General features: G+C 40.8%; 2 protein-coding genes across 7 annotated transcripts in view; one reads left to right on the top strand and one right to left on the bottom strand.

The window, feature by feature from the left end:
* Positions 1 to 1,567: 1,567 nt before the first annotated feature.
* Positions 1,568 to 11,200, top strand: ccdc28b (coiled-coil domain containing 28B). The gene is made up of 6 exons (XM_047345225.1): positions 1,568 to 1,772; positions 3,273 to 3,584; positions 3,663 to 3,832; positions 4,023 to 4,177; positions 9,109 to 9,131; positions 9,256 to 11,200. Exons 2-6 carry the CDS (start codon positions 3,349 to 3,351, stop codon positions 9,308 to 9,310), a joined length of 639 nt encoding a protein of 212 aa, XP_047201181.1. The 5' UTR covers positions 1,568 to 1,772; positions 3,273 to 3,348; the 3' UTR covers positions 9,311 to 11,200.
* Positions 11,201 to 11,386: 186 nt separating this feature from the next.
* LOC124855396 (TOG array regulator of axonemal microtubules protein 1) overlaps positions 11,387 to 24,793 on the bottom strand; it is a 23,266-nt gene continuing 9,859 nt past the window's right edge. For 2 of the 6 annotated variants that reach the window (XM_047345213.1, XM_047345214.1), the window contains exons 3-23: positions 24,672 to 24,732; positions 22,090 to 22,218; positions 21,647 to 21,910; positions 21,300 to 21,556; positions 20,990 to 21,213; positions 19,224 to 19,324; positions 18,980 to 19,144; positions 18,801 to 18,869; positions 18,001 to 18,155; positions 17,723 to 17,894; positions 16,922 to 17,149; positions 16,494 to 16,617; positions 16,301 to 16,406; positions 15,174 to 15,409; positions 14,922 to 15,080; positions 14,663 to 14,789; positions 14,474 to 14,589; positions 13,374 to 13,557; positions 13,032 to 13,251; positions 12,865 to 12,951; positions 11,387 to 12,486 (exon numbers count right to left, since the gene is read on the bottom strand). In XM_047345213.1, coding sequence (XP_047201169.1) covers positions 12,233 to 12,486; positions 12,865 to 12,951; positions 13,032 to 13,251; positions 13,374 to 13,557; positions 14,474 to 14,589; positions 14,663 to 14,789; positions 14,922 to 15,080; positions 15,174 to 15,409; positions 16,301 to 16,406; positions 16,494 to 16,617; positions 16,922 to 17,149; positions 17,723 to 17,894; positions 18,001 to 18,155; positions 18,801 to 18,869; positions 18,980 to 19,144; positions 19,224 to 19,324; positions 20,990 to 21,213; positions 21,300 to 21,556; positions 21,647 to 21,910; positions 22,090 to 22,218; positions 24,672 to 24,732 — 3,438 coding nt within the window. In that variant the 3' untranslated portion in view covers positions 11,387 to 12,232. The remainder of the gene's footprint in view (positions 12,487 to 12,864; positions 12,952 to 13,031; positions 13,252 to 13,373; positions 13,558 to 14,473; positions 14,590 to 14,662; positions 14,790 to 14,921; positions 15,081 to 15,173; positions 15,410 to 16,300; positions 16,407 to 16,493; positions 16,618 to 16,921; positions 17,150 to 17,722; positions 17,895 to 18,000; positions 18,156 to 18,800; positions 18,870 to 18,979; positions 19,145 to 19,223; positions 19,325 to 20,989; positions 21,214 to 21,299; positions 21,557 to 21,646; positions 21,911 to 22,089; positions 22,219 to 24,671; positions 24,733 to 24,793) is intronic. The other 4 variants (XM_047345215.1, XM_047345218.1, XM_047345217.1 and 1 more) reach the window with 4 other exon arrangements.

The following is a 24,793-nucleotide window of genomic DNA, read 5'->3' as shown; positions in this document are numbered from 1 at the left end:
CAATGGATTGAGCAACCAGATGGGCAACGGGTTAAGCTCATCTTAACGGAGCCAATGAGAGGAATTATTTAAACAGCCTGAAAAGTTGAAAAAGTTAAATTTTTCCTATAGTTTTCCTTACATATAAAAGTCTAAAAATTGTCCGTTACATCTACAAGTCTATTGAGATATGTCTCAATAGACCTTGTACATCTGGAGAGAAAGGTTTTTTGGCTGGCTGTTTTTGCAAACTAATCCAAGCTTAGTTATTTTTAAGTCTTGCCACAGATTCTAAACTGGATTCAGATTTAGTGCTATTCTAACACATGAATAGGCTTCGATCTAAACCATCCTATTGTAGATCTGACTGTTTAGGACCTTCTTATTGGAAGGTGAATATTTCCGTCTCAAGTCTTTTGCAGGCTCCACAGGTCTTGCCCTGTGTTTAGCTCCATCCATCTTTTAATCAACTCTGTGTAGCTCAGTTATCCCTGCTGAAGAAAAACATCCCCACACCATGATACCACCACCACCATGTTTCATTGCAAGATGAGTTTTCCTTAACATATAGATTTGTACGTGTAGGCCGTGGCGCAGGGGTAAGACGCGCGACCCATATTCAGAGGCTTCAGTTCTTGGCACAGACGTCGCAGGTTTGCCTCCCAGCCAAGGTGACCTTTGCTGCATGTCTTCCCCCTTTCTCCAAGACTTTCCTGTCAGCTTACTTAAAAAAAATAAAACATAAAAAAAAGATTTGTACCTGAAGGATAAAAAATACAGTTTTGTTTATTGTTACAAGAGTGCCTGGTGTAAATAAAAACCCTGAGGCCTTCAGATAACATCTGTATTTATACTGAAATTAAACCAGACACAGGTGGACTATTTACTAAATAACTTAACTCTAAAGCTGATTGGTTACCACCAATTTTATTTATGGCTATCTGAGTAAAGGGGATGAATATACTGTATTTTTTTGTCTTATTTGTACAAAATGCGCCTTCCCTTTTACGTTATTTGCTACCGTTTCTTTTTGGTCAATCACATAAACCCCCAAGAAAATATTTTAGTTTGTGGTTAAAACGTGACAAAATGTGATAAAGTTAGAATGTATGAATACTTTTGCAAGGTACTGAATGTACAGTCATATTCAATAAATTAGAATTTGCGTTTCAATGAGGCTCGTTTGTCAGATTAAAAGTACCTTTAGAAAATAACAACCTTTAAGCAGATAATAAACATATTTAAACTCACATTTTTGTATCAAACATTTGTTGATTTTATTGGTCTGATGTAATATTCTAATCCTAAGCGTTTTCATTAGCTGTAAGAGGAATTTCATTCATTAACAGAAAGAAAGGCTTGAAAACATCAATCTGAGTGTAATTAATCTATATAATGTGTTTTACTTAATGAATTAAGTTACTGGAAAAGGGAACTTACAATAATATTGTAATGTACGGAATATGACTGTATTTGGTGCGTTTGGAGCAGGCGTTAGAGACAGAACAGCGCCCTCTGGAGTCACAACATCAGATGGCCGCAGACGTCTGTGCCACTCCGGGGCGTGCTGGCCCTTTAAGAGCGACAAACACTTCCGGCTTCGCGTCGATGCCGCGCGCTGCCTCTCATCAGTAATTTCACGCTCCGCAGCGGCTGCTCAGATCATTTACCCCCATCGTGATTTCAAGAGGTTAATTAGTACAAAGTGCGCTTTGACGGTGTCAGCCACAGAGGAGAAGAAGAAATGCGACACCGAGCCCAGCCGGTTGGCTCTGTGGGGCGTAATTGATTCGGTAAGTGTTATTTGTGTCATCTGTGGACCATGAACCTGTTTACACGTCTTCTGCCACACTGGACCTACCCGCATAGGTCCCACTTAGCTGTTCACACATAGTTCCTCGTTCATAATTCTTATAGTCCAGATGAACCTCGCAGAAAATGAGAATTTCAGCGCGCAAAGTTGTCTTTGTGTATTACTAGTGGCCATCTTTGGATTGGACTTAGACGCGGCCCTGGCGCAGTGTTTAAATGACGAATCCTGTCCAGACAGCTTTATCCTCCGCTGTGATTAGATAAACGGCGCCTACTAGGATCATATTGGCAGTAATGTAGTCTTTTACGATAAAAAACAACAACAACACACACACAATTGAGCTTTAATTTAATCAGAATATTACCTCAGACTTAAATGAATAAATATCATAAGTTAAAGCTGCCACACTATAATGATATTGCAACTGTAATACAGATATTAAAATATGTTATTTCTTCTAACAGAGAATAAAACATAAACAACAAAATAAGCTGCAGGTTCCTTGATAGAGATTGTAGTTTTGAATCGGATTGTTATCCTCGTTTGAACGTCAAAGCATAAATCCCTAAACTTTTTATTATTTTTACAAAGCACAAAAAACAGCATCAAAGAACATGATGTGGGTTATTGTTGGGAATGGCCTTTTTTAAATCATCTTTTTCTAATAGTTTTTGCTTAATGTAAATAAATCGGCCCCCCGTCGATTAGAGTCAGTTATTATTTTTGCTTTTCTTTAATTGTCTTGGGTGCATTTCAGCTTTTTATCATTTTTAAACTCCGAATCAACCAACACAGATTTGTTTGAACAGGCGGTTATTGTGCTTCCTAATGTTGTAAACATAATTGTAATTGTAAACTGTAACATTTGTAATGTTAGATGGATACATATCATTAAATATTTAGTGGATGGTACAGGAGCTGTGGTGAGCAAAGGTAGTTGGAACCACCTCCAAATCAGGGTCCGTTCTGGGCACCATAAGAGCTTAGGCCGTCTCTTTTCCACTGGAGTCTGACTTGTTTACTTGATGATGCTTTGGGTTTATGCCGTATCTCTGTAGATCATGTTACAGGCTTTCTAAAGGCCTGCAATCACCTGGCTGCATGTGTGGCATTCAAAAATTACTACTGCTGCAGTTTAGCTTTGACTGGTTTGATTTAGTTTCTTTACTTAGTTAATTTTGAAATAAAAATTTCTTAAAGGCTACTGTTAAGTTGATTTTGTTCCTGGCAATCAAGAACAAATAAATTGCATCATTAAAGCCTTTCACCTAAATGCAAACCCATGTGAGTAAGTGTATGTTGTAGTGGATGTGATTTGAGATTTTCTGGGACACTTTACTCTTTGATTCCTGTCACATAATTAAATCATTTCCATATGTGCAGAGGCAGAATCTTGTTCTGAAGTTCTAATTTTGGCACAGTCCTTCCTCGAAGGAGGGAGGTACTGCTGCTCTTCAGCTTCCTACCTTTGTCGTTTCAGGACATCCTGCACACCAGCTGGGCTGTGTTGCCTCCCCCTCAACTCAACTGAAAGTAACCAACATAAATGAGCTGTAATGGAAGACAAGCGTAAGAAACGCAGCCCAAAGGTGTCCCTTCCTCAGCCGCCTCCCCCACCTATCAACCCCCGCAAGCTCTCTGTCCTGCCTGCCAGCAAAAGTGCCACCTTCTCCCTCGGCCTGCCGCAGCCCCCCTCCCCCAAGAACAGGAGCAAGTATAAGAGATCCATAGGAGCACCAGGACAGCCAAAAGAGGCGTTCACACCTGTCGTGGCCCCGCCAAAGACGACAAGGTTTGCATCTTATTGTGACTTGACTAGTTGCACCCTACTTTGGAATCTGAGAACATGTCATGTTTTTTTATCCGTTAGACCACACAGGGAGAAGCCCAGGGCCCCACAGCCAGCGGGACCCAGCAAAGTAGTGCAGTCTTCCCCCCTGCAGCACTCCTTCCTTACAGACGTCTCGGATGTGAGAGAGATGGAGGGAGGCCTCCTCAACCTCCTCAATGACTTCCACTCAGGCAAATTACAGGCGTTCGGTAAGATAACCTCCACATGGGAGCCCATTAAGGGAATATTCTGTTACAGGCTTAAAAATAACAGCTTTGTTGCCTGAATCAGGCTGAAATCGAGAAGCTTTGTAGGTAATTAAAAAATCTGCCGTCAAGGAAATTCATTTGACCTTGCCACAAATAAGAGGTCAGACTAAGTTTATGCCTAAATTTCTAGGAAAGGTCTGCTCCTTTGAGCAGCTGGAACATGTGCGCGAGATGCAGGAGAAGCTGGCGCGACTGCACTTCAGCCTCGACAGCCACGTGGAGGAGCTTTCTGAGGATCAGAGGAAGGGCGCTTCTGATCACAACCTGGAACACCTTCTGTGCAACGTAAGCATGAATCAGAGCAGCAGAGAGTGCAGCTTTAACCTGAGATCTGTTTTAGAAAGCAGACTGAGCAAAGCTCCAGCTGTAAACGCGGGCAGATCAGAGTAAATTCAACGAATCAAATACAATTCACAACTATTACAGCTTCCATTTGAACCCATTCTGCAAGAGCCCACATCCAACTGAATCTTATCTTTCACTCCGTGTAATCCACTAAGGAATAAACCAGATTATAGGTGTTCTGTTCAAATTAGACCCAAATTGAACATTTTGGCCTACATGCAAAACACGTTGCAGAACACTAATGCTGCCCATCACCATGAATACACGATCGTTAAAGGGAAGCATGGTGGTGGCAGTATCATGTTGTGGGGATGCTGTTCTTCAGCAGAGCCACAGAAGCTGGTCAGAGTTCTTAAATGCTATTCTGGAAGAAAGTCTTTCACAGGCTGTTAAGCCTAAACATCTAGAGGGAAAACAGGTTGCAGAAGAGCTGAAACAGCAGCAGAGTCTCAACATACAACCACACTGAATGCTTCAGATCAAAGCATATTCATGTGTTAGGAAGGCTTTGACCAGCTGAGAATCTGTGGCAGGAGTTGAGATTCTCTCCATCCAATCTGAGCCCATTCAATGCAAATTAGAATGTGCAAAACGCGATAAATATGCACACCCTACAATTGTTGGAGTTTTATTTGTAAAAGAAGACATGAAACCCGACTCATACGTTTTGAGTTAACAATTAGGTACACTCTGTTGATCTGTCGTATAAAATCGGCACAGACAACAGAAGTTTGTGGTCTTAACGTGACAAAATATGGAGATGTTTAGGGAGTTTAGATACTTTTGTAAGATCATGTATGAGCTGTTCCTCCTTACGGAGAGGTCATCAAAGTCTTTACAACTATAAATTGTCAGCTGATTGAATATGTGCCTCATTTTGCAAAAATGCATAAATTAACTGGTGAAATAGCTGCTTTGTGCTCACGTACAGGAAAAAGGGATGTGAAGTAATTGGCATATTTTAATGGAGGTCATGAGAAGGTTTTTAATGGAAGACCCTTTCAGGAGCTTCAGACTCAAAGAAAAGCACATTCTTGTAATTTGGACTCTGGGAGGAGGAGGGAACCTGATCACAAAGATATGTCTGGAAGAGAGAACCTGTCAGTGGGACTGACTTTATTGTTTTCCTGTTGGTGAAACTCGTGGAATAAAATCAGAGATTTAAAACAGTTTTTCTTTCTAATTAAACAAATGTTTTACAACCAGTCTCTAAGCAGTCATGTACAGAGTTTCTATTGTTAGCTTGTTATTAGGCTCTTAGTCAACCCCCACCTGGGCTTGGTGTGTTTACTGCAGGGACGTTTGAGTGCTATGTGTGAGGGAAGTGAGAAAACAATCTTCAGCTCATTATAGACTCAGCTGTCAGGATGTTTGGTGGGCTGAAGCGGCACAGTATGACAAGCTGTTCCAACATATAACAACACCACACTCATGTTGAGTTGCTTTCCGAAATCAATATTGGTTTTTCTCCTTGTAAAAACGTCACTTTTTACTCTATAGAATTAAAATTGTATTTAAAAAGGATTTCAGCTGGTCAGAGTTGTATTAAAATGAACAAATTTTCATATATATATATATGTATATATATATATATATATATATAGATGGGGTCATCTCACTGTTGCCCTTTAGTGCATCTGTTGTTAAGTTCATTAACACCAAAAGAGCTAACACTGATAAACACCCCCCTCTACTACTTAACTGACCTGATCAATAGTCCTCAAGTTTAACTGACTTGATATTATAATCGGATTAAAAAGTCTTCCTTTAATTTGTTCTGAGCAGTGCAGTTTACAGCAGAAAGAAAATGTCAAATTTCCGATATTAGCAAGATAGTACATTTTAGATATACAACGGACTGCTGACCTAAATCGGCTGATATTCTGCTGCTTTTTCAATGCTTTTCATACCTCTTCGTATACAGGTCCTTCTCAAAAAATTAGCATATTGTGATAAAGTTAATTATTTTCCATAATGTAATGATGAAAATTTAACATTCATATATTTTAGATTCATTGCACACTAACTGAAATATTTCAGGTCTTTTATTGTCTTAATACGGATGATTTTGGCATACAGCTCATGAAAACCCAAAATTCCTATCTCACAAAATTAGCATATTTAATCCGACCAATAAAAGAAAAGTGTTTTTAATACAAAAAACATCAACCTTCAAATAATCATGTACAGTTATGCACTCAATACTTGGTCGGGAATCCTTTTGCAGAAATGACTGCTTCAATGCAGCGTGGCATGGAGGCAATCAGCCTGTGGCACTGCTGAGGTCTTATGGAGGCCCAGGATGCTTCGATAGCGGCCTTTAGCTCATCCAGAGTGTTGGGTCTTGAGTCTCTCAACGTTCTCTTCACAATATCCCACAGATTCTCTATGGGGTTCAGGTCAGGAGAGTTGGCAGGCCAATTGAGCACAGTGATACCATGGTCAGTAAACCATTTACCAGTGGTTTTGGCACTGTGAGCAGGTGCCAGGTCGTGCTGAAAAATGAAATCTTCATCTCCATAAAGCTTTTCAGCAGATGGAAGCATGAAGTGCTCCAAAATCTCCTGATAGCTAGCTGCATTGACCCTGCCCTTGATAAAACACAGTGGACCAACACCAGCAGCTGACACGGCACCCCAGACCATCACTGACTGTGGGTACTTGACACTGGACTTCTGGCATTTTGGCATTTCCTCTTCCCAGTCTTCCTCCAGACTCTGGCACCTTGATTTCCGAATGACATGCAGAATTTGCTTTCATCTGAAAAAAGTACTTTGGACCACTGAGCAACAGTCCAGTGCTGCTTCTCTGTAGCCCAGGTCAGGCGCTTCTGCCGCTGTTTCTGGTTCAAAAGTGGCTTGACCTGGGGAATGCGGCACCTGTAGCCCATTTCCTGCACACGCCTGTGCACGGTGGCTCTGGATGTTTCTACTCCAGACTCAGTCCACTGCTTCCGCAGGTCCCCCAAGGTCTGGAATCGGCCCTTCTCCACAATCTTCCTCAGGGTCCGGTCACCTCTTCTCGTTGTGCAGCGTTTTCTGCCACACTTTTTCCTTCCCACAGACTTCCCACTGAGGTGCCTTGATACAGCACTCTGGGAACAGCCTATTCGTTCAGAAATTTCTTTCTGTGTCTTACCCTCTTGCTTGAGGGTGTCAATAGTGGCCTTCTGGACAGCAGTCAGGTCGGCAGTCTTACCCATGATTGGGGTTTTGAGTGATGAACCAGGCTGGGAGTTTTAAAGGCCTCAGGAATCTTTTGCAGGTGTTTAGAGTTAACTCGTTGATTCAGATGATTAGGTTCATAGCTCGTTTAGAGACCCTTTTAATGATATGCTAATTTTGTGAGACAGGAATTTTGGGTTTTCATGAGCTGTATGCCAAAATCATCCATATTAAGACAATAAAAGACCTGAAATATTTCAGTTAGTGTGCAATGAATCTAAAATATATGAATGTTAAATTTTCATCATTACATTATGGAAAATAATGAACTTTATCACAATATGCTAATATTTTGAGAAGGACCTGTATACGAAGAGGTATGAAAAGCATTGAAAAAGCAGCAGAATATCAGCCGATTTAGGTCAGCAGTCCATTGTATATCTAAAATGTACTATCTTGCAAATATCGGAAATTTGACATTTTCTTTCTGCTGTAAACTGCACTGCTCAGAACAAATTAAAGGAAGACTTTTTAATCCGATTATAATATCAAGTCAGTTAAACTTGAGGACTATTGATCAGGTCAGTTAAGTAGTAGAGGGGGGTGTTTATCAGTGTTAGCTCTTTTGGTGTTAATGAACTTAACAACAGATGCACTAAAGGGCAACAGTGAGATGACCCCAAAAACAGGAATGGTTTTGAAGGTGGCCACAGACATTTTTCCTCATTTTCTATTTTTTTACCGGTTTTCAGTATTTTTGCATTTGACCAGGGTCAGTGTCATTACTGGTAGCATGAAGCGATACCTGGACCCTACAGAAGTTGCACAGGCAGTATAACTCCACCAGGATGACCCATCAATACGTGCCATTGCCCAAAGGTTTGTTGTGTCTCCTAGCATAGTTTCAAGAGAAGTTGCGGTGAACACTGCCTGTAACATTGTTCTGCATGATCGGTTTAGTGGGGGGTCAGGTCTGTAAATCATAGACGATGGTACCCTGACTGCCATTAGGCATTGGGATAAAATCCTTAGACTTATTGTTAGACCCTTGGCTGGTGCACTGGGTCCTGGGTTCCTCAAGGTGCAAGATAATGCCGGCCTCATCTGGCAAGAGTATGGAGGCGGTTGCTGGAGGATGAAGGAATTGAAATCATGGGGTCCACACTCTCCTGACCTAAATCCAACCGAACATCTCTGGGACATCATGTTTAGGTCCATTTAACAGCACCTGGCTGCACCTCAGACTGTCTAGGAGCTCAGTGATGCTCTAGTCAAGATCTGGGAGGTGATACACCAGGACATTTCAGATGGGAAGAAGGTTGTAGACATCTGGAGCAGAAAGCTTTACATATAGATGAGACATCTTTATTGAGGGTAGGACAAATTGCTTTTAGAGTTTTAAAAAATGTTAATTATATTAAGTTGGAAGAAACCTACTAATATGAAGCTTATTATATGATAAATTGGCTTGCCACATTTGGATATTCTTTGCAGCAGATGGACTGTAGAGGGAAAGGAAGCTGATCATTTGTTTTTTTGTGAACACTGATCAGGTAACTGGAGTTCAATGGAAAAACTGACTTACAAAACACAGCCTGTTGTGTAATTGATCCAATTTAGAGAGGACTGCTCTGAACGACCACATGATGTTCTATTTTTGGCTGTTTGATTTTCAATTCACATCTATTTACTGTTTTGTTTCCACAGCTGGAGGAGCTCAGCACCTCAATGTATCCTTTTTCCTGACTGAATACTTGTTTATTAATGGCATCACCAGCACTGGAAAATGTATTTGAATTTTCCGTTTCCACTTCAAAGTGACTCTGTGTGAATCCTTAATGCGTCCGCGCTCAGACAAAAGCTCCACTTGGCCGAGAATCAGGATCTGCCCAAGACATCTGGTCCCTGACAGAGCGAGGTGCTCAGAACGCCGACAACGCACTCTTCTTCTCCAGACGTCACAAAAAATAAAAATAACAAAAACACCAGGTTACCATGGCATTAAACCAGCTGCCTTAGAAACAGGAGCGGGAAGGTCCAAAGGAGTAGGGGTTAGGGGGGGGGGGATTTTTCCGTTCAGTCGATGGAGATGAGAGGACATTCCAATGACTGGATGCAGTCGAGCATTAAATTGGAGCGCAACCACACACAAAATAGTCATAAACGCCTCATTCATAGCACAAAACAAAAAAGACTGGAAACTACTTTGAACCAGAATGTTTTCTCGAAGCACATTCCATGATAGCTGTGAATTTAGACCGACACTTGCATACCATTCAGTGCATGCTGCTTCTTATCGGATGGCATCTGTACCAGTGTTTAACTGGAAAGCATGTTTAACCCTTTAAATAGCAGCAGAGGTTTAAGGGAGTTTTGCTATCGGTATTAATTCCTCCTTCAGTTTCATATCTTTTTCTAAAGGTTAATTGCCAGAAAATGGATGTGATTTAATTAATGCAGCACAAAATGTTCGGTTCTATGTATATATTGGTATGGTAATCTTCTAAATGTGTTTTGTTGTATGTTTTCGTTATTTATTCTTTCCTTTGTGTGAGTCCGACTTAATTACTACAAAAACTGTAACTATAATCTTTGCTTTGTTTCATAAGAAAACATTTGTCATCAAGCCGTTGTGGAAAGTATGTGCTGCAGCAGGTAGAGATCTCTGTACAATGCTATTTTAAAGTGGCAGCTATTTTCTTAGTCTGAAATGTAATGAACACTACAGCTGTGTGTCAGTGAGTTAGAGTATCATCAAAAAGTTCGTTTAGAACAGCTGTTGAACGGGAAAAGTGAGATTTATTACACAGGATGATATGGTTCAAGCATTTACTTTCATTATTTTAGGTGATTATGGCTGACGGCTATGAAAATGCAAAAATCAGTTTTCTGAAAATTGTTACATGAGACCAATAAAGATTATTTTTAATCCACAAATGTGGGTCTAAGTCTGTCCATGTACTGTACAGTCCATACACTCAATGATTTATCATGGCTCTTTTAGTATGAATTAATGCTGCATAGAGGCGATCAGCCTGTGGCTCTGCTAAGGCATTAAGTAAGCCAAGCTTTCTTTAATGGCATATTTCAGCTCATCTTCCTCTTGACTACAGCAATACCACGGTTATTAAACCAAGTATTGGTATTTTAGGCAGTGTGGGTAGGTGCCAAGTGCTGCTGGAAAATGAAATAAGGTCCATAAAGCTTTTAGGGATATCCCTGGTGCTTGTGTACATTTTTCTACCACACTTTTTCCTTTCACTTAACTTTCCGTTGGTATGCTTTCATACAGCATTCTGCCAAGTCAGCAGTCTTCTTCATGATTGTACAGAGCATAACTTAACCTTTTGGTAATATTCAAAGTTGATTTGTGTTTTCATTACCCATAAGCCATAATCATCAAAATAATAAAGACCATTTTTTTTTTCTTTTCTGTATTGAATCTATACATTGAGTTTTAGCTTTTCAGTTGACTTACTGATATTTTTAATATTTATTACCAAGGACCTTTTATATTTTGAAATTTTCTTTAATTGAAAACTTGGACATGTGTTTTAAGTTGTATTCCCTCTCTTACAATCTAATTACAGGGCAATGGGACTCCAAAGCAGTCAAGTGTTCAGTTTTCTTTCTGAGTGTACCTCTTTAAAGCCTTTGGATATGAGACTCTTATCAGCGCAGTTACCCAGATCCTTCAATGTGTGTTACTCTGCATTTAAAAAGGAGTCATAATTAGTACATCACAAAACTCAGTAGAAAAAAGCAACTTCACTCACAATAAAGGTGATTTAACTTTAAATGTTGTAGTTTTTCTTGGATAAATTTAAACTCATCCAACCTGACGAACTGGAACTGAAACAGCTTTTACTACCTTGCTGAGCTGAAACCAGAATGTTGTTTTTTTTTAACTCTTTTAAGAGCCGCTTTGGAGACGGAAACGTTTTCTAAATGTTACACAATCCCTTAAAAAACAGTAAAGTTAGTATTAGGGAAATAAAACCATTTATTCATATATCTCTTTCCTTTAGTTCACAAATCAGTTAAATATAAATTAACATTCGAGTTAAAAGGCTACTTGAAGACTGGCACGATACGGAAACGGAGCTGACTTCTTAGCGTTTCTCAGGCAATCACAACCTTGTTTTGGGTTTCTGTGTTTACACACCCTCTCCTACAGATTAAACAGGTTCAAATTTGTTTAGATGTTTTGGTCATGCAAACAAAGAAAATAGAGTACAAACTCAACACATTATTAATATGACTTTCAGACTGTTATACATTAGATAAATTATAACCATCACTTTACACCATACTTAAACATTAAGCTAACACTGTGCAAATACACAACTGAGCTGTACAAAACTATTTCGTTCCTCTTTTTTAGTTAATTTTGTGTCACAAATCTTTAAATCATCTGCATGGCATTTCAAAACATATCACATCACCTTTGATAAAACATTGAAAATATACACCTTTGGGGTCCCTGTCTTCCTAACCTTGTTTTTGCGCATTTCGGTTTTACATTCTGTGATAGTGTCTCTGATTGGTTAACAGTACGTAATGGAGGAAAGCTTCAATGATCAGCTACTTTTCAAAGTGCAGAGAGAGCAGGTTGAGTACGAGCAGGACCTGATGTCAGCGTGTTAACATTTCTGTACCAGAGTAAATGTCACTGACAAAATAACTGGAACAACCTAAGATGTTAAGGACTTTTTTATATTGATATAAAAGTGCAGGCACTAAAAGAAATGCAGAACATTTCTTTTTTCAAGTAAGATCAGTCTTGATGTTCTCTGTCAACGTTTGGACCTGTTCGGATCTTGCTTTTCCTTTATTTTAAGGTCTTAAGGAGCTCGTTTAAACCTTTCTGGACATTAGCAGGCTGGGTGGCAGCATACTCGATCAGGCTTGACCCCATCTGGGTGTGAAGGGCTCGGCACAGCTGGGCCGTAGCACTCCTAACGCTGCCGCCCCTGCCGTGAATGCTGCCGCTGTGGGTGGAGGTACCCAGAAGGTGCCACAGTAGGGGCAACACTTTCTGCTCTACCATCTGGGGCTTGCGAGGGTAAAGCTCTGTAACGAGGCCTGGGATCAGAAAATGTTTTGACAGTGAGATGTTGCATCCATAGCCAGTTCATAATACTGGTGAAACTCAATAAATCAGAAAAGTTAATTTATTTCAGTAATTCAATTCAAACGGTGGAACCCATATAATGCTCTGAAAAAGTATTTTCCTCTTAAAGATTTCTCTGCATTTTGTCACACTTAAATGCTTCAGATAAGATAAGTGGTAGAATAACCACAACCTTGAGAGGAAAGTGAAGCAAAGCCCATTTAAGAGTTGGGGGTAGATAAGCCTTATTAATCAAAACTGATAGAAATAAACACTTGAAATATATCACTCTGTCTGATTCTAGTTTACTGAGGCACATGTAGCATGCACAACCATTAAGTCAGACATACCTGCAACCTTTTCGATAAGGTCCACCTTAGCTTTGCCACTTAAAAACTGGGCCTTGGTGCAGAGAGGCTGAAGAAGAAGAACATTATCTGTGCAAGGAAAATAAAACCACTGTAACAGATCATCCACTGATCAGACACAACTGGTTTCAAATGTTCAAAATAACTACCAAGATTCAAGACAAGTGCATTCGTTGCGCCAATAGCAGCATAATAGATGGCATTGTTCTTGGAGTTGAGGTGATTGTCCACAATTGCTGGCACCAGGATGTTAACCACTTGAGACAAGCTGTCCTTCAGCAATTGGATGATTTTCGGTAGAGACTCCAAGGCGTAAAGATTAACCTTGCTGTTGGACTCCTGCAGTCTGGCTTTAAATGCATCAAACACCTAAAACACAACAAAGCAAAGGGCAATACTGAAACAGACTGGCAAAAAGTGACCAGACAACCACCACAATGGCTGTAATGACAATAATCATTCTGATTGTGTGAAGGAATTAGTGCACTAACCGGAAACATGCTATTGACGACCATTTTGGGGTTGTGTTCACAGTCAGCTACTAGCTGATCAATGCCTTTGATCCGCTCTCTGAAGTCCTTTGAACCCAGCAGACCTGAGATCTGCTTTATGTATTCAGTTTTGTCTGCAATACTCTGTGTCTGATATTTACAGCTGTAGTTGCTATTAGACTCCCTGCAGATAAGAAAAGTACATAGCTTAAATACTGTACTTCTGATATTTTAATGTTTGCACCAGCAACAGATGGTAAATTTAGTTCAGATCCATCTTCCAAGCTTGATATCTACAGTGCCTCGCAAAAGTAGTCATACCACTTGGATTACTCACATTGCAACACAAATAGGGTCAAGCCATAAGAAGCAATAAGTCATATTTAGTACAGTTTGCCACAAGCCATGTAGAGGACACAGCAAACCAGTTGAAGAAGGTGCTCCGGTCAAAACTAAACCTTTTGGTCTACTTCAAAAGTCTTAAAATTAACACTATCATGCTGGATACACAATCAATACACTGTCAATCATGGTGGTGGCAGCATCATGTTTTGGAGATGCTTTTCTTTAGCAGGGATGGGGAAGCTGGACAGAGCTGACGGGAAGATGGATGAACTGAATACCCGGCCATCCTGAAAAAAAAACTGGCAGAGGCTGCAAAAGACTTGAGACTGTGGTGGAAGTTCACCTTCCAGCTGGATAACGATCCTAAACATTCAGAGTTACAATTCAGAAGTATAAATCAAGGCATTCTCATGTGTTGGAATGGCTCAGTCAAAGTCCACAACTAAATAAAATTTAGAATCTGTAATAAAACTTCAAATATTATGTTCATGGACTCTTCATGCAATCTGACTGAACTGGAGCTAGTTAGCAAAAAAAGATTGATAACGATTGCAGCTAAACGTTGTACTGACTAACGGGGGGCTGAATGCAAATTAAACCCTTAGCTGATTTTTATTTGTTTAAAAAAACGTCCTTTTCTTTCCACCTTACAATTATGAACCACTTTGTACGGTTAAAGTATTTGGTTGTAACGTGACACACTACTGAAAAGGTTTGAGGAGTGTGAATGCTTTTGCTAGGCCTTGCATACCCACCTGTTGGTCTGGTTGTGCTGCTCTCCAGTGAGAGACGAAACCCTGACTGTGCCGCTGCCTGGGAGAGAGCGTCTTCCTCTGGCTGACTGAGAATCCTGGGGCATCTCACCAATACCCTAAAACCCCAGTAATCCTCGGGTTAGGTGAAGTCCACCATAACTAGTATGTCAGTAAACATAAAATGTATACCTTTGTCCTGAGAGTCAAGATAGTGTCTCTGACAGCTTGCAGGTCTTTGGTGGAAATATATTTTTCCAGGTTCTTGTCAAAGTCAGGGTGGGATGACAGAGATAGCAGCATTCGACGACCAAAGTACCTGTGGGAGAAAACAAAATAATATCACTTAAGATCTTGTGTGTAAAAAACACCAAAGTTACATTTACACACATTAATTCAAAATGTGACATGATTAAACATAAACATTTGGAATAACAATCTTTCTACGTACCTGGCCTCCTGGGAGGAGTCTTGTGCAAGCTTGGTGATGGCAGGTAAAATTCTTTCAGTGAGATCTTTACCTCCAGACAGGAGACGGGCAGCACCAACCTTCTCTAACAGATTAGCCAGATGCTGAGCGCTGCATTTCCTCACCACTGGGTTAAGGTGACTGTCAGCAAAAGAGAAAAACAAATTCAGCAATCAAAAATGAGACGTGTAGATTTTGGGTGGATTCATTTATTTCCCCTGTCTTTGTGCTCACCTGATTCCTCCAGTGAGTAAAGCACCTATGCTGCGAGTCGGGGTGCAGTGCTGCACCATGCAGTCCAGCGCTGCATCAACATCCTGCCTGATGAAAGTGTTACTCTCCCCAGCCTTCTGCAGCAACGCTTTAACTGTTCCCTCAAGCTCTTGGTCCATTAGTCTCTGCAGGTGTGTGTACAGGTCGCCCAGTGTACACACTGCCACCCTGGACACGCCTGAGCGCAGGTTCTTCACCTAATTGGTGGAGAACCAAGGTGGAAGAGTAAAGAGACAGAAAATTGGAAATAGTTTACTATCGTCTCTGTCACAACAAGTTTAGGTTTTATTGTATCTTTTTAATCCCTGTAATTTATTAATAAAAGATGTGGTTAATAATTCCTCTTGATCAGATTGTTTTTTATCACCGACACTTGGCAAAAAAGCAGCAGCTAACAGTGATCTCTCACATACTGCTACAAAAATGATGAGTTTGTGGCCCGCAGTACTTTCAAATCAATAAAACAACTACAGAGAAATACGGTCACAACACCATCAAATTGTGGGCAGGAAACTCTACTTAAATACTCAGATACTGACACTAGGCAAGCAATGTAATCTAGTCATTCACTTTCAAATTATTTACACCTTTTCACCTCTTATCTTATAATCGTCATTTTGATACTAAATTGCTCAGTGAGTTCATGTTTCTTGTCAGTCAATTAATTTACAAATAAGGCTGGAAGTTTTAAATGTTTTTATTTTATGATTCTAGTTTTTTTTTTTTTTTTTGTTGCAACAATGAGCAGAGGACAAGAAACAGGAAACTTGAATTTATTTTACCATTTCTGTTAGCATTTAATGTTTCCATTTTAACAGGAAGACAACACAAAATGTTTGTTTTGTCAATATCAAATTACCTTGTTAATGCAGCACACCCAAATCCCCATAAAATGCACAAAAGTTTGTAGTTGTAATGCAAAAGGTTCAAAGCCCTGCAGCAATCTGCAGAGTATCTGGTGTCAACTAGTTCAGGTCAAACCCGTCTTAGTGCTTCTCATATCCAGATCTCAGCTTTCAAATAACTGTTTGCTCCGGTTCGCCTCTACACAGTAAATCCTGGCCATTAGACCCAATGAAAGCATTTACCTCTTGGATGAGACACAGACAAACTTCATGAAGCCTGCCTTGAAGCGTGTCTGTATGGTTGTAAGCAAGAGAGCGCAGGAACATCAGACCCTCAATTTTCTTCTCCCTAAAAATAAAAATAATTGCCTTTTCTTTAGATTATTCGTGATCAAAGAAATAAAAATATCTCAGAGTAATGTAAGCTGCTTCTCACCAGTCCTCTGAATTCAGGAGGTTGAAACTCTGTGTCAGCACCAGGTCGGGCTTTGAAAAGGGACAGAGCTCCGAAGGTGCAGACAAATTTTTCTTGTGTCTCAAAGTGGCATGGCAAAGCTCATCTAAAAAGGCACAAAGAAACAAAACAGACAGACAGACCAATCTGAACTCATTTTACAACACCATAAACATCAGGTTGGAGCATTTACCGTAGTTTTTTGACACTAATCACCAGGAATGTGGAACATCTAATGTACATTTTTCGTTGTTAAAGCACTGCTTGGTTTATAAGCAATGTTTCTGGATGTAGCTAAATAGAAACTGGTATCATGACAGATGAAGATAATGCAAAAAGCAACATAACAACGATCCCCAACGCCCAACGGTGATGTCCATGACAGCTTTGGGATTTTTTGATCCACTGACCTGAACTGTGGGACACCGAAGGTCGGGTTCTGCTGAGGCTAGGTGCTCTTCTAAGGCGGGACACATTTTTTGGGTTTGGAGGCAACGTTGGGGGGCTTGGATGATGGGGTGTGGTCAAGCACTTTACTGGACTTTGGGGTTCTGGTGGACTGGTGGCAGTGATGGTGGATTCATCAGAGGGAAGATCTGACCTGGTGGATGTCAGCGTGCTGCCGTTCAAACGTAAATCTACAAAACATTGATGAAAATAATCAGCATCACAGAATGCTATAAAAACACTTTAAATACCCGTACAAAGTCATTTATACCCACTGAAAGGTTTTACATGTTTTCACCTAACAACAAACCTTAATACGTTTCATTGGAATTTTATGCAGATTAAAACATATTTAAGAGTTAAAATGGTCCAGTCAAAATCCAGAACTAAATCAAACTGAGAATCTTTGGCAAGACTTGAAAAGTTTCCCTACAAAGGTCCAAAGATAACTGATACATACTGTATCTAATCAGACTTAGCTGAGGAAAGTTACTGTAACAGCGCTGAAAGGTGGCTTTACAAAGTATTTACTGAGGGGGGCTGAATATAAATCCACGCCATACTTTTCAGATGCTAATTTGTGAATAACTTTGAAAATCATGCATAGTTTTCCATTAACTTTAAATGACGGTACCTTGTGTAGGTCAATATATAAAATCCCTACGAAATACAGAGAACGTTGGGGTTTTGAAGTAGTTATATCCAAAAATGTTAAATGGGTATGAAAACCCATGTCACTGTATTTGGTTGTAAAGAATTCTTACCTTTGATAACTGATTCTTTATTTCCTTCTATAGGTGAATCGGACAACATCTGTCTGACACGATGGCGAATCTTGTCTCTTGTTTCGTCCCCTCTATCCGACAGGTCCTCAAATTGATCCAGATTGTTCAGTCTCGTTTTATTCCGACCCCTCCTGACATTTCTAACCTTTTCCTCCACATTTTGTGGGTAGAAAAAAGACACTCAATTAACCTTTGGTAACTAGCGCTTGGCAATAATTGATGCATTATGAATCAACAGTGAAAAAAGTGTGACTAACTTTGGCCTCATCAGCATGTGAGCTGTCATCATCATCTAGTTGACTGCTGTAGATGCCTGCTGAGGGATCAGTGGGAGGTTTGGCAGTCAGATCACCCTGCTCAAGTGACAAAGCAACTCCTGGATGGTTGGAGGACACTGTAATCCCACACATGTCTTAAAAGCATTAGGGAAAAACATTAACATCGCTTCATAAAACACTGACATAACAGATTTACAGCTGGAAGGGTGGACATAAGATCCAGATCTTCTAAATAAATAAAAATATATACTTTTGGCTGTCTTAAAGGGGGGGTTATGTCTTTACATTAACTGAATTACAGATGTTTTCTTGCATTCAAATACTTTTTCTCAAAGAATAGGACAACAGAAGAGATGACTAAAACTGAAGCTAAAACTGTAATTTTACTAAAATATTTAAAGATATGAAAAACCTGATTTAATCAGTAGGATAATGTATTGTGACCTGCTTAAAGCTTGAATGGGGTTTCTGGCTGCAGGTGTCTGGATGTTTTTAAGTTACAAAGAGTCAAGGATTTAGCTGAACTCTTAAGATTTTCCGGTCATTTCAATAGGGGAAACATTTTAGAAGAAGCTCAACATCTTTATAAGAATTGAAGATATAATTAGCAGAGGCCATACCCAAAAACTCTTACGATCTCAATATTTTGGTAGTTTAACGGCTGAAATGGCACAAATTATACATAAGTAGTAATATGACAGAATAATAGAGAAACAGGATCACACGATGAAGCCAATAAAAAGTCACTGGATTGCTACCCTAAATTAACAGAAACTGACCTCTTCCTATCCCTCCTTCAGGTATGTCTGGACCAGGTGAATACCTACAACTGCCGATGCCCTGGGACCCTAAAAATCACAAGAAAAAGGTGTCACATTAAAAGAATACAATAAAATAAAATAGGTAAAATCAAGATATATCTAGAAAAAACAATTTCTGTTTATCACTGCTGGCTGACCTTTGGCAAGCTTCAAAGCTCTGATCGGTTCGCGGACAGCTGGTTTGACCAGCGGAGGAGATGGTGCCATTTTCTCTTCCTCAGTTTTCATTGTTCCGTTGCAATAATTAACCCTTTGCCCAACAACACCCACCTCAGATGACAGGTCGTTTCTCCGGGACATTACTTGAAAAGACAGAAACTAAAGTCAGAAAAATTAACAGGCGAAAAAGGCAAAATATAAAACATCTCACGTGTTTTGTACCTTGAAGGCTACTGAAATCCATTGACACAGAGGACTGCAGTTTTGCAGAAGGCACTCTTGCAATGCAAGGTTTCATTACAGAAGAGGCAGAGCTTCTAGGACTGTTAAGAAACACAACTAGTTAATGTAGGGAAACTGCATTGCATTGCCTAAACTGTAATGCTTTTAAACCAGTTTGAGACATTTGTTTTTGAATAAATAAATGGATAAATAGGAAAAACCTTCTCAACGTTCAACCATCTGCAGTGCTGTGTAAAAGTATTTCCCCCTGTACAAATTTCCACTGTTTTTGCATTTTTGTCACACCTGCAATGTAATATCAAACAAATTTTTTTGCAACAAGTCTTTTACATCACAGTGATGTAAAGGGGGTTGTTGGTCATTTTAATTCAGCCACATTGGAGGTTTTTCAAACATGAACAACCTGTGTATGGTCATGCCACAGGATCTCAATTGGATTTCAGTCCAGACTTTGTCTAGGCCACTCCAAACCCTTCCTTATTTTTTTAGCCAAAATCATGAACTAATAGCTGAGTAATCTTCTTCAGGATTTTCCTGTAGATAGCAGAATTGCTGGGTCCATCAGTTATGGCAAGTCATCCAGGTCCTTATGAAGAAAAGCAGCCTCAGACCATAACACTGCCACCACTATGTTTCACTGGTGTATGATGTTCTTTCTCTGAAATGCTGTTAGCTTGATGCTTGATGTAATGGGGCGCCTACATTCCAAAAAGATCCACGTTTGTCCACAGAATATTTTCCCCAAAGACGTGTAGATCATCAGGATGATTTTTTTGGTAAATGTCAGATTAGCCTTTCCCATGGATACACTTTTGCCCAGTTTGCATGTTCTCCCCGTGCATGCGTGGGTTCTCACCGGGTACTCCGGCTTCCTCCCACAGTCCAAAGACATGCCTGTTAGGTTAATTGGTCACTCTAAATCTCTAAATTGCCCTTAGGTGTATGAATGAGTGTGTGCATGGTTGTTTGTGTGTTGCCCTGTGATGGACTGGCGACCTGTCCAGGGTGTATCCCGCCTCTCGCCCATAGACTGCTGGAGATAGGCACCAGCTCCCTCGCGACCCACTATGGAATAAGCGGTAGAAAATGACTGACTGACACTTTTGCCCAGTCTCTTTCCTATTGTTTACTGAGGCAACTAAGGCCTGCAGTGCGTTAGATATTGTTCTGTTTTTTTTTGTGACCTCCTGGATGAGTTGTTGACATCTTCGTGGAGACATTTGGTGGTCTGCCCACTCCTGGGAAGGTTTATCAGTGTTCCATGTCTTCTCCATTTGTGGACAATGGCTCTCAGTGTTATTTACAGGAGCACCAAAGCTTTAGGAATGGCTTTGGAACCTTTCCAGACTGAGATGTCCTACGCTTGTTTTCTCAACTGTTCTTGCATTTCTTTGGATTCGTGGATGATGCTTTGTTTTCTCAGGATCTTTTAGCCTACTTTATGTTGTCAGGCAGGTTCTATTTAAGGGTTGCCTTTATGGTAGCGGTCTGGGTGGCTAGTCAATTGAACTCAGTGTTCCAAAAACATGGTTAATCACAGTAAAAACAAGATTTCACAAGGGTACAGTTGGTTTTAACATAGGGCCAGGTTTGTTAGTATGAAAGAAAATTCAAACAGAAGAAATTTTCATAGGAAAATATCCTTTTTACAGCACCATACTTAGCTTTATTCATATTACAAATAGTCAAAACAGACTAAGTCATTAAATATTAAATCAAAGCAGGATAAAATGGGTCTCCCTGACCTTGTTTTGATGCCATTGAAGCTGGAGTTGGCAGCTGAGCTCAGACTTGAGAGTCCACTCTCACTGGCTGAGCTGGTAAGCACTGGAGACGTTTGTAATGGTGAGTCCAGACCCAGGTCTACCCGCACAGCTGAGTCAGGGCTGTCAGGATCTGGACTGCTGAGGCTCACTTTGGCCCTCTTCTTGGCAGCACTATTTCGCACTGAGCGCAGGGAGTTCATCATCTATTGGCAGCATACAAAATAAGACATAAGTGCAGGGAACTAAGTAAACTACACATCAAGGTCTACACAAAGACAGTTTTTTTGACCTCCAGCATGTCCAGAGGTTCATCTTCCTGAGGTTCTTGCCAGGCAGTAATGCTGTCAGGGTCCAAATTAGGGTTATTGTCTGGGTGCTGGCTGGCTGGAGTGTTTAATCTCTGGTCATCATGAGAATGGGCTTGCACTGGTGAGATGGAGAAGGTTGCCCTGGTGCTGCTCAGAGCTCGCCTGAATGATGAGGTGGAAGAGGAGCTCACGAGGGAAGCACGAAGAGGCCTTGGAGACTGCACACTGAAGAGGTCTCCTACGACAACAGAGGCAAAAAACAAGTTAGAATATAAGAAACAAAAACAACAGTTTCCATTTCATACATAAAAACTATTTGATTAACTACCCTTCACTGTGTCTTCTTTCTCTCTCCGCGTGCTTGTTCCTTGCTGCTGGGGGCTGTTCTCTTGTTTGTTGGGCCAGGTGTTGGACATGGAGAGGGAAGAGACTGCGTGACGGCGGGCCAGTGTTGGAGTAAGCATGCCCCCGGTGCATGTAGCCAGGGGGTAGGAAGGCAGAAGAAATGAGCTGGGCGTGGAAGCATTCGAGGGGAGAGAGAAGGTTCGCTCAACACTGGGATTCCTCAACAGCATACGTCCTTTGGGTGCCACTATGAGATATTAGTTTCACAAATCAAACAAATTAAGAGTTTGATGTAAACCGATCAACTATCAGTGTGGTGTGGATTGTTGTTAGCACAATTCACTGATGCACATTTACATCTAAAGTGTTTATTTAATTAAATTGGGCTGCCATTGCTGGGAGACAGCCTAGAAAATGACTCCTTACCAACATCTGGGTCAGAGAAGTTGGTGTTTTTAAAGATATCAGTGTCCAGGTTCAGGCTACCACTTCTTCTGAGACCTGCAGGGGTTTCTCTCCTTCTGGGAGACAGGACTTTCTGTGGCTCAGCACAACCTATCAAAAGCATATTTAACTTATTTTAGAAAAAGCAAACACAGATGCAAAAAAGGGCTTCACCTTAAGAACAAGATTTGTAATATTATGAGTATTTATGTAATGCAAATGAGTTTAAAAACTAGGTGAGGGGTAAAGGGTACTTATTTAAGGATTCCAGTGATATGGCTGACCACAAAAATAGGCATGCCTTGTACAAATTACGGAGACCAGGTTCGCACCTGGTGGTCGAGCTTTGGCTGCTGAAGCTTGGCACGAGTCAGCTAAGAAACTACGGGAAGCCCCCTCTATGTGGGCCCACCACCTGAGGAGGAACGTTGGGATCTGCTGCCATGCAAGTTGGGTGGCAGGCGAGGGCAGGGGCCTTGACGTGCTAATTCTCGGTTGCATAATCTGGCTTAAGGGACGTGGACTGTCACCTCACTGGAGGGTAAGGAGCCAGAGCTGCTGTGTGACGTTGAGTGGTACCACCTAGAAATAGTTGGAATCACCTCTATGAACAGCTTGGGCTCAGGGACCCACCTCCCGACGCCTCGCTCCAGGGAGAGAGGCGTCGGGCAGGGGTGGGGAATCTCACAAGCCCCCGGCTGACTGCCTCAATTTTGGAGCTTTCTCTGGTCGGTGAAAGGGTAGCCTCTTTGCAACTTCAGGTTGTAAGAGTTAAGGTTCTGACTGTTGTCTGTGCTTATGAACTGAACAGCAGTTCAAATTACTCAGCCTTCTTGGAGTCTCTAGATGGTGTCCTGAAATGGGTGCCATCTGGAGATTCAGTGGTGCTCCTTAGGGACTTCAATGCCCTGTGGCTAATGAAGGTGTTACCTGGAGGGGAGCGATCAGGAAGAATGCCCTCCCCAATCTGAACCTGAGCGGTGTTTGTCGGAGTTCTGTGCAAGTCACGGAATGTCCATAATGAACACCGTGTTCGAGCACAAGGTGGTCCATAAAAACGAGATCCTGCATGCAAGCAGCTGAAACAAGCCAGGGACACATTCAAAGGTTGCAGGACACTGGCCGTCGAGGACCAGAGTTTGACACATCTGCTCTAGAGGTTGGCTTAGAGATGGGTGAGGAACTCCATCATCCACGGGGAGCTCAAAGTAAAGCCGCTGCTTCTCCGCATCGAAAGGAATCAGTTGAGATGGTTTGGGCATTTGATCAGGATGCTCCTTGGGCGCCTTCCTTCGGAGGTTTCCTTACACGTACCCAGACCCAGAACTCAAACTGAAAGGACTATATATCTCGTGTGGCCTGGGAACACCTTGGGATTCCCCAGAAAGAGCTGGAGGATGTCACTGGGGCGAGGGATGTTCCATCCTGGACTTGTTGCCCCTGCGACCGAATTTCGAGAGAGCGCAAGACAACTGATAGATGGAAATGAGATCAAACCTTATTTACTAAAAATCGCCATTGATGCTGTTTAGTGGTTTACACAACAAGAAAAAAAAAAAAGTTAAAACAACACAGCATTAGAGGAAAATCAATCTATGAACAAAGATGACTTTAGAAGACTAAACTACTACTGAACTAAATGGTGCTGGTCCTTTGACCCATTTTCCATTTCATACTACTTCTGAAGTTTTGGTTGTATTATAACTTTTTGAGGTAAGAAGAGGGGCCATCTTCCGTGGGATGTTTCATACAGACCATGCATCAGTAAGCACAAACATGCCTGGGGGATTTTTCATACCTTCTTTGATATCTGATAATTTAAGTATTTAAAATTATAACCCTAACCCTAATAAAAAGCTATACAGCATGGAACATGTATAAATTAGCCAAAAATAAGTATACCACTCCTCAAACATACATGACGCATACTGATGATTAGTGTGACTGCAAGTATACTTAAGTCAAAATTTAATACACTTACTTAATACACTTAGACTCACTTTTACAGAAAAATGGGCACAAAAAGTACCCTTTTTTATTTAATTTAAGGCTTTTTATGACATTTTTGGACCATGCAAAGATCCTGTTTAATTCACAGCTGCTATCCCTTCATTTCTATGAAAAGGTATGGGGTTCAGAGCTAAGAATGAAGAGCAAAGGGTGAATAAAATAATATACTATTACTTGAAATTAATTATGAAGATGTGAGCATTTACATAATTTTTTTGTTTAATAATAAATGGAAGTAGGAAGGAACCAAATGGAAAGGTGCAAGTATGAAAGGCAGGTATGAAACAGTAAATGACAAATTGGCCCAGAGCCTATGGTGGTTCAGTCTCTTCTGGCATGACCGGAGACTAGTGTGACTCTCATCTACCAAGCAGCTTGGCACCATACTTATCCCAAAGCTTTTGATGACATATGGAACGGTGACTCCTTTCGAGTCAGTATGCTAATCCCAGTAAAAGCCTCTCTAAATTGACCGGAGCTGAAGTTGACCGTGATGACTGGTCTTGGTGCACTCAAGGGCAGAGAAACAGAGAAAAGAAAGTGTTGGCACTTACTGAAACTTGGTATGTAGGTCTCTGCCTTCTTGGAAAGAGAGCTGGAGCCCTCCTTTGCGACCTATGAATGTGCAGAAATCTCATTATTTTTAACAGCAGCTACAACCCCAGATAGAGTTCTA

The sequence above is a fragment of the Girardinichthys multiradiatus genome, chromosome 19 (genome assembly GCF_021462225.1).
Source record: "Girardinichthys multiradiatus isolate DD_20200921_A chromosome 19, DD_fGirMul_XY1, whole genome shotgun sequence".
Lineage (NCBI taxonomy): Eukaryota > Metazoa > Chordata > Actinopteri > Cyprinodontiformes > Goodeidae > Girardinichthys > Girardinichthys multiradiatus.
The sequence above is the reverse complement of the archived record's forward strand: the minus strand, read 5'-3'. Positions and strand labels throughout refer to the sequence as shown.